We start from the raw sequence: 9,978 nt of genomic DNA on the forward strand, positions 1-9,978 counted from the left end.
GCTACTGACCTCTGCTTGCAATATACCCAATGACTTGGCCTCCCCAGCCAAGTTTTACTCTTTTACTCATATTCAATATTCCTGATTGTACTGAGACTTTGTGGACATTAAAGAGAATCAGATTGCTGCAGTCATGAAGGATCATTGGCAATCATTTCCCTTCCTCTCAGCAACTGATTCTTAAGTAAATGCCAATATCTCCGTCACTATGACCAAAGTCATGGTAACTCATTTTGACTGAGAAACCAGTTTAATTGCGCATTCACTGATAAATTTCCAAATGACTCAGATTTTGGGCTCTCTGCCAGATACACAGAAGTACAGACCTCATCAATGGGTGACAGAAGTGAAGTGATAATAGCTGACGTTAATATGCAGTCATTACGAGATAACAATCAGAGGGGGGAGTACAGCGAGGGTTGGGGGGTAAGGTGGGGGTGAAATGGAAATCTTCTGGTGACTGTATTGGTTTCCAAGTAATACAAGATGGTTGAGGTTACCAGAAAACAATTGTCACAATTCCACAATATCATGACAAAATTTTTCATGAAACTATAGCTCTGTGTAAAAGTCCTAGGAACATATATATAGAGGCAGAATGCCTAAGACTTTTGCACAGTACTGTATTTGTGAACGTGGAGCAGAGAACGAGTTGTAGATCTGGCGGAAGCAAAGGGTGTTGGGAATGGCAAGGGTGGAGTGATACCGGAGGGGTGTGGGGGAGGTAGCAGAGAAGGAGTGCCAGGTACAGGGGTTGGCACGGTTTTGGTTTATTGATCATTGCAGAATGTGTCTCTGGTGTTTCCCACTCCCTTCCCCTTTTCCCCAACTATGATTTCCCTCACTCTGCCCCGTGACTACTCTCAGACCACTTTAGAAGCCCATATCAGAATCAGGTTTATCATCACTCATATAGGTCTTGAAATTTGTTTTTTTTATGACAGCAATACAGTGCAATACATAAAATTACTACAGTATTGTGCAAAAATCCTAGGTGCCCTAGCTATATATATGTGCCTAAAACTTTTGCATGGTACTGTATCCCAGGCAAGTGAGTCTGCTCCTGAGGAGTCAGTGATGTCCAATTCTATTCACTTATTTTCCAATTAAGAACAGGTTTTGGTATAACGTACAATAAAACTGGAGCAGGAGGAAGCCTTACTCTTGCGGAGAAAAGAGAAACAATGGTGCCAACAATCAACGAATCGCCAATGATCTCAGAATCTACACAGCGAAGCAGACACTTCTCACAGACCTCCCTGAAAGTTAGCCAGACAGAATCTTCTGCTGCTAAACTGTTCACAGTGTTTTGAATCAGTCAACCAGACAAGCAGATCACCACGTCTAATCAATATCCATTCAGACCCCGAAGGAGTATATAAGCCGGCATTCTGAGGAGACGACACCCTCAACTGCACACTGATGATGGCTTCTCAGTTGCAGTCAAAACATCTGCAAACATTTTTCCAAGTTCAGCAATCAATCAAACTCCCAAGGCGAAAGCTTTACTTTTCCATCAGGCATCTCCAGTTTCACCTTGGGATAGAAAATGGGCTATGTCCATAGAGATGTTATGTACAGATCTCTAGACTACATGAAAGTAATATATATTATACCCAAAGTGGCTCTCAACTGAATGGGTATCCTTGTGTGCAGCTACATTTTCCTGTGTGTAGAACTTTGTTATGTAAGCATATGCAGAGGTTTCATCTGTCCCCAGTGATGCAAATGATTAAACTGACCATATTGTCCCAACTGTCCTCTAAACCATCTTAATGAGAAAAACACTTTGGCGATCAATCAATTGGGTAGAGATTGGCATGGCATTATCCTTAAATCGCTACTGAAAAAAAGATGATACTATTGAATCCTGTCAAAGTAATTTCACAGAAAATCCAGTCATCAATGACATTCAGACTTGTACCAAGGCTTTGCATTATGTGTGATGAGAATTGCCCTCAATTTCAGGTCCTTCGTGTGTAGCCAAAATCTAGGCACCACCGAACATTGTCCTCAATCCAGCCATGGTGAGAATGAGAACATCATCCAGGAATTTCTATGAAAAGTGGCTGCCCAAAACGGTCTAGAAAGAGATGCAGTTGTCCTGACGAAGGGTCTCAGCCTGAAACGTCGACTGCACCTCTTCCTAGAGATGCTGCCTGGTCTGCTGCGTTCACCAGCAACTTTTATGTGAGTTGCAGTTGTCTTTATTGAGGTTCATTATAAACAGCTTTGTAACTTTGTTCTCTACTAGCCATTGCCTGGGATACACGCTAAGTTCAAAGTAAATTTATTATAGAAGTACAAATATGTCCATAAGACCGTGAGACATAGGAGCAGAATTAGGTCCATCGAGTCTGCGCTGCCATTTATTAACCCTCTCAACCACATAACCGTTGACACTCTAACTTATCACGAACCTATCAACCTCCGCTTTAAACATACCAAATGACTTGGCCTCCACAGCTGACTGTGTCAATGAATTCCATAGATTCTCTACCCTCCGGTTAAAGAAATTCCTCCGCATCTCTTTTCTAAATGGATGTCCCTCTAATTCTGAGGCTGTCCAAGACTATTATGGGAAACATCCTCTCCACATCCACTCTGTCTGGGGTTTTCAATATATGATGGGCTTCAATGACATCCTCCTTCATTCTACTAATTGCCAGTGAGTTCAAGCTCAGAGCTACCGAACATTCCTCATACTTTGACCCCTACATTCCGAAAACCATTCTCGTGAACCTCCTCTGGACCCTATCCAATGCCAGCACATCTTTCTTAGAAAAGGGGCCCGAAACTGCTCATAATACTCCAAGTGAGGTCTGACCAATGCCTCCTAAAGCCTCAGCATATACTACCCTAAGATTTATGTTCTTGCAGGCATTCACAGTAGATACAAAGAAACACAATAGAATCAGTGAAAAATTACATACAAAGATGAACAATCAATGTGCAAAAGGCAAATTGTGTAAATATATTAAAAACAAATAATAATAATGCATAAACAAGTAATAAATAACTTATAAAAAAGACTACATATATATACACATACACACACACACACACACACACACACACACACACACACACACACAGGGTGATTGATAAGTTCGTGACCTAAGGTAGAAGGAGTCAAGTTTAAAAAACCTAGCACATTTATTTTTCCTACATTTACACACTTAGTCCAGCAGTCATGGAGCATACGGATCCCTTCTTTGTAAAAGTCGGTGTCTTGGACCTCCAGAAAGTGGTCCACAGCAGGGGTGATCGATAAGTTCGTGGTCTAAAGTGGAAGGAGATGAGGAGAAACTTCAAACTTCCTGCATTTTCACTCAAGAGTTGAACCGCACGTGCGTGTAACGAGAGTTGTATAACTCATCTCCTTCTACCTTAGGCCACAAACTTATCAATCACCCCTGCTGTAGACCACTTCTACAAAGAAGGGATCCGTATGCGCAATAACCGCTGGACTAGGTGTGCACATGTAGGAGGGGACTATGTTGAAAAATAAATGTGCTATGTTTTCTAAAATTGACTCCTTCTACCTTGGGCCACGAACTTATCAATCACCCCGTGTGTGTGTGTGTGTGTGTGTGTGTGTGTGTGTGTGTGTGTGTATATATATATATATATGCCTGAATGCCAGAACATGTACTGAGGGCATAGATAATGTAAATACAAGCAGGCTTTTTCCACTGAGATTGAGTGGAACTAGAACCAGAGATCATGGGTTAAGGGTAAAATCCGAAAAGTTTAAGAGGAACATAAGGGGCAGCTCCTTCACTCAGACGGTGGTGAGAGTGTTGAACGAACTGCCAGCGGAAGTGCTGGATGAAGGTTTGATTTTAATATATATGTAAAATTAGGACTGGGATATTATTTAAGGCATCCGTTAGTCTTGTGAGACCATGGATCTGCACCTGGAAAGTCTTCACTCTCCAGAGCGCAGGCCTGGGCAGGGTTGTATGGAAGACCAGCAGTTGCCCATGCTGCAAGTCTCCCCTTTCCACGACACTAATGTTGTCCAAGGGAAGGGCATTAGGACCCATACAGCTTGGCACCAGTGTCGTCGCAGAGCAATGTGTGGTTAAGTGCCTTGCTCAATGACACAACGCATTGCTTCAGCTGGGGCTCAAACTCACGACCTTCAGGTCGCTAGTCCAGTGCCTTAACCACTTGGCCACGTGCCCACACTTGGGATACGGAGGATTATGATCCATATGTGTGCAGGTCAATGGGATTAGGCAGATTCAGTTTGGCAAAGGCTGAAGGACCTGTTTCTGTGCTCTATGACTCAATGTCCATGCGCAGATGCTGCTGACTGGCATGTCTCATGAGCAGTACCATTGGCTCTGTGGGGAAAGGCCACGGTCTAAATGCACAAGGAGGAACAGCAACCTGCGTAAAATTGCTGCCGACAGTCTGCTCAGGGAACACGTGGAGGAAAATTGCGGTCATGATGAAATAATGTGGAGAGAATGATATGGCTTACACTGAAAATGCATTATATACATACACAAGTGTTATAAATAAATAAAATAACATAGCTGAAATGTTATGGTCTTATGGTCAGTGACCTCTCAATAGCATTCCAATATTAAGGTGCCAACCTGAAATGCGAACACCATTGCCTAACGTGCAAAGCATTTTCAACATTTTATTTGACTTCATTTCTGATTTTCAGCATCTGCATTTTGCTTGTGGAATACTGGTTTCTGTATAATGTGATCTAAGGGTAAAGTAGCAACTATTTTCCACACATTTCCAAATCCTTCTTAACACACTGGAGTAGAATAAAAGAGCATCGATTTATTTATTCAATGACAGGATTTGAGCCTAACACTCTGTTGAGGTAAATAATTGTTATATACCCCCAGGGTTAATTTTTTCTGCGGACTGTCACTTTAAAACGCCGAGAGAATGAGACTGACTTTTGGACACTGTTGGATTTCTACTGGCTACAAAATTGCTTGGTTACTATGGTGGGAGAGGTGGAGTTGTTTGATGGACAATGAATGTTTGTGGGTTCTCGCGGCTTGTTTTGAATAAGCGAGGTCAGGTGATCCTCTCACAGAGACACATGCTCAGAGTCGAGATGGTTTCGATCAATGAAAGACACCAGTGAGTGGGGTTGCTGGTTTAAACTTTCAGTAGTCCAAAAGGGGTGAATTGAGATCGATTCAGAGTATTGATAAACGACTCTCACAAAGTACTGCAACTAGAAGAAGTTTACAGGGAAAGAGGAGGGGAGAGAAAGGTTTGAAACAGAAGAAACCTAGTGTTAAAGAGATCACTGTTTGGACTCACTTCTAAGTAGCCTGTAAGGGTGAATTTGATTCCATTCAAATATGAAAGTGTGATTGTCACATAGTTAATCCATAGGAGTGGGTTCTCTGGTGAGGGGAAAACCTTTGTGAATACCACGTGTGTGTATTTACCCTTTCTCTGAGTGTGGTATCTCACTGAGAAAGGCACCCCTGTGGCAAATCACTGTTGGAGTTACTTCGTATGTCATGGAACTGAATAAGCAGCTATCACGTTGTGTGTTTGGGGTAACCGTGTGGAATCTACTGGTGTGTCTACCCTTGCCTGGGTGGTGGTTCCCTTGAAGATGGTCCCCTTTGTGATAAGCTACTGTTGGTGATACTTCATGTTTGGAGTGGAACAACTTCAGAGGTAAAACCTACTACTATTGTTATTTTGTATTGCTGTCGTGGAATCTGTGGAATATTGACGTAATTGCCTTCTCACAACATTCGCTTTTGGCTTACAAATATCTCACATTAATAAACCTGAGGATTGAACTGAACATACCATCATAAGACTGTAACTCTTGCCACCTGAGCTTGAATAAGTTTGGAAACTTTATCTATACACCTACATATGCATAACACTGCTAACTTTTGATCACCTGGTTAAGTTACTATATTTAGTAGTTACTAATAAAGATAGTGGATTTTAACATCAAAAAGAGACTCCAGATGTGTTGTATTGCTGCCGGTACTGTTACAGTGTTGCGTGCATGTAACCGGTACCTTCCCCAGGGTTACGTGTACGTAACATAATGGAGAGGTGTAAGAGGAGAAAGATGGAGGGAAGTGAAAGGTAATGAGAGAAGGGTAGTGGTGAATGAAGGGATAAGGGAGGGGTGTGGGAGATCATAGTAGGATGGATGGGAAGAATTGGGAACAAGGTTAAGGAAAAGGGAGGAGAGGAGGTGGAATGGAGGGAAGGGCAGGGAGGAGAGTATAAAGCTATGTAGAGAAATGGAAGTGGGTATTAGATGGAGGAATGGAAAAGCTGGAATATAGCGGTGAAGAGATTTGAAAGGAATGAAGAGAAAAGGAATGAGGTGGGAGATGGGGAAGAGTAGGGAGAGTGTGAATGGCAGAGAAGGAAGTCTGATAGGTGGAGTGTATTGGGTGGCAACAAGAGGAAGGGTGACAAAAGGGGAAAAAGGGAAATAAAAAGGTAGGAGGTGAGGTGGAGAGGGGAGAGTACAAGAGATGTCAGGCATGGGATAGTGGAAAAAGAGGAGGGAGGAGATGATGCATCATTTATAAAAGGCTTAGGAGAGGAAAAGGAGTTATGGGGTGAGATAGTTATAGAATGGAAGGGAGGAGGGAATGGGGAGATGGGGTGGGATTGAGAAGAGGGAGAAATGGGATGTGTGAAGGCAAGGGTTGGGGAGGGAGGGGATGAAGGGGATGGGTGGGAGAGGGGAGAAGGAGTTATGGTCTACGAGAAAGGGAAGGATGGAGTGGGAAGGGTGAGGAATGTGGAGTGGGAGGGGGAAGAATGAGCTTTTAGCATGAGAGGGGAGGGAGTAATGGGGTAGGAGAGGGGGAGGGAGTTATGGAGTGAGACGGCGTAAGCAGTTTTGGATGGAAGGGAGGGAGTAATGGGATGGGTGAGAAATGGAGATGAAGGGGAGGTAAGTACAGAACTGGCAGTACAAAACGAAGATGAGGGGCTGGTAGAGGAGGAGGGAAGGAAGGATGAGGACATTGTGGGGATGGAGTTGACTAGCCTGGATAGGGAAGAATAGTGAGTGGAATGGATAGGGAATAATAGTGAGTGACTGGAGTGGCGAGGGAAGAATGGTGAATGAGTGGAGAGGATAGGGAAGAATGGAGTGAGTAGAGTGAATAGGGAAGAATGGAGAGTGGATAGTGAAGAATGGAGAGTGAGTGGATTAGATAGGGAAGAATGGTGAGTGAGTGGAGAGGATAGTGAAGAATGGAGAGTGGATAGGGAAGAATGGTGAATGAGTGGAGCAGATAAGGAAGAATGGTGAGTCTGTGGAGTGGATAGAGAAGAATGGAGAGTGGTCAGGAAAGAATGGAGAGTGCGTGGAGTGGATAGTGAAGAATTGAGAGTGAGTGCAGTGGACAGGGAAGAATGGAGAGTGAGTGGAGTTGGTAGGGAAGAATGGAGAGTGAGTGGAGTGGATAGGGAAGAATGGTGAGTGAGTGGAGTGGATAGGGAAGAATGGTGAGTGAGTGGAGTGGACAGGGAAGAATGGAGAGTGAGTGGAGTGGATAGGGAAGAATGGAGAGTGAGTGGAGTGGACAGGGAAGAATGGAGAGTGAGTGGAGTGGACAGGGAAGAATGGTGAGTGAGTGGACAGGGAAGAATGAAGAATGAGTGGAGTGGATAGGGAAGAATGGAGACTGGAGTGGACAGGGAAGAATTGAGAGTGCGTGGAGTGGATAGGGAAGGCCTATGTAACCCCACGTTTTAAAAAAGGAGGGAGAGAGAAATTGGGGAATTACAGACTGGTAAGCCTGACATCGGTGGTGGGGAAAATGCTAGAGTCAGTTATCAAAGATGTGATAACAGCACATTTGCAAAGCGGTGAAATCATCGGACAAAGTCAGCATGGATTTGTGAAAGGAAAATCATGTCTGATGAATCTCATAGAATTTTTTGAGGATGTAACTAGTAGAGTGGATAGGGAAGACCAGTGGATGTGGTATATTTGGATTTTCAAAAGGCTTTTGACAAGGTCCCACACAGGAGATTAGTGTGCAAACTTAAAGCACACGGTATTGGGGGTATGGTATTGATGTGGATAGAGAATTGGTTGGCAGACAGGAAGCAAAGAGTGGGAATAATCGAGACCTTTTCAGAATAGCAGGCAGTGACTAGTGGGGTACCGCAAGGCTTAGTGCTGGGACCCCAGTTGTTTACAATATATATTAATGACTTAGACAAGGGAATTAAATGCAGCATCTCCAAGTTTGCAGATGACACGAAGCTGGGTGGCAGTGTTAGCTGTGAGGAGGATGCTAAGAGGATGCAGGGTGACTTGGATAGGTTAGGTGAGTGGGCAAATTCATGGCAGATGCAATTTAATGTGGATAAATGTGAAGTTATCCACTTTGCTGGCAAAAATAGGAAAACAGATTATTATCTGAATGGTGGTCGATTAGGAAAAGGGGAGGTGCAACCAGACCTGGGTGTCATTGTACATCAGTCATTGAAAGTGGGCATGCAGGTACAGCAGGTGGTGAAAAAGGCGAATGGTATGCTGGCATTCATAGCAAGAGGATTCGAGTACAGGAGCAGGAAGGTACTACTGCAGTTGTACAAGGCCTTGGTGAGACCACACCTGGAGTATTGTGTGCTATTTTGGTCCCCTAATCTGAGGAAAGACATTCTTGCCATAGAGGGTGTACAAAGAAGGTTCACCAGATTGATTCCTGGGATGGCAGGACTTTCATATGATGAAAGACTGGATCGAATAGGCTTATACTCTCTGGAATTTAGAAGATTTATGGGGGGATCTGATTGAAACGTATAAAATTCTAAAGGGATTGGACAGGTTAGATGCAGGAAGATTGTTTCCAATGTTGGGGAAATCCAGAACGAGGGGTCCCAGTTTGAGGATAAAGGGGAAGCCTTTTAGGACCGAGATAAGGAAAAACTTCTTCAAACAGAGAGTGGTGAATCTGTGGAATTCTCTGCCACGGGAAACAGTTGAGGCCAGTTCATTGGCTATATTTAAGAGGGAGTTAGATATGGCCCTTGTGGCTAAAGGGATCAGGGGGTATGGAGAGAAGGCAGGTACAGGGTTCTGAGTTGGATGATCAGCTATGATCGTACTGAATGGCGGTGCAGGCTCGAAGGGCCGAATGGCCTATTCCTGCACCTATTTTCTATGTTTCTATGGAAGAATGGAGAGTGAGTGGAATATGCGGAGCGAAGAAGTTCGATGAAATGAACAGTCCCATCTGAGATTAAGTGAATCCCTCCCCCTCCTCTTGACAAATAAAAATTCAAGCCAAGGAACTCACCTACTTTCCGCAGTTTCTTGTTCCTGAAAACGGAGACGATGACCAGCGAGTTGCCCAGAAGGTCAACCACGATGGTAAAGATGAGCACAGTGGCGAGGACGCTAGTTACCCACGCGCTCCTCTCGGGAAGCCTCTCCACATCCTCAAGTGTGAGATTCTTTGACAAAATCATCACCCCACTCATCACACGACTCACCCAGTGTGAGAGGTAATCGCTAACAGAGGTAGCAAAACGTTGTCGTTGGGGATAATTCCGCTGAGAGCTGTGTACCCAAACTGGACGCCACCCGGCACACCCCCGCCTAGTTAAAGGGGACTCTGCGTCTTTTCTTGTGGAGAAGTGGCTCCGTTCCACCCTCGCTAGTTCTCTTAGACCACTCTAGTCCACCCCTATCTTTTGTCACTCTCCAACCGTCTCTGTCTCACTCCGACCCCCTCTGGTTCAATCGGACACCGTTTGCCTTACTCCGACCCTCTCTGGTCCACTCCAACTTCTAGCGGTCAGCTCCAAACCCCTCTGATACACTCCACGCCTCTCCGCCTCTATCCTCTTTTGCAGAGTGGTCAGACAACACCGCGCGGTTCAGTTTTGTCTTGGAAATGATCGCACAAGCCACAGATCCAGCCGTTCAACCAACTCTGCGCTGTGGGGTAGAGCCACCGTTCTCAAGTGTGCTGT

General features: G+C 44.4%; 1 protein-coding gene across 1 annotated transcript in view; it reads right to left on the reverse strand.

The window, feature by feature from the left end:
* The window catches only part of mtnr1al (melatonin receptor type 1A like), a 32,897-nt gene extending 23,414 nt beyond the window's left edge, over positions 1-9,483 (reverse strand). The window contains exon 1 of the mRNA XM_063054853.1: positions 9,304-9,483. Within this exon, the coding sequence (XP_062910923.1) occupies positions 9,304-9,483 (180 nt within the window). The remainder of the gene's footprint in view (positions 1-9,303) is intronic.
* Positions 9,484-9,978: the final 495 nt, after the last annotated feature.

The sequence above is a fragment of the Mobula hypostoma genome, chromosome 7 (assembly GCF_963921235.1).
Source record: "Mobula hypostoma chromosome 7, sMobHyp1.1, whole genome shotgun sequence".
NCBI classification, from domain to species: Eukaryota; Metazoa; Chordata; class Chondrichthyes; order Myliobatiformes; family Myliobatidae; genus Mobula; species Mobula hypostoma.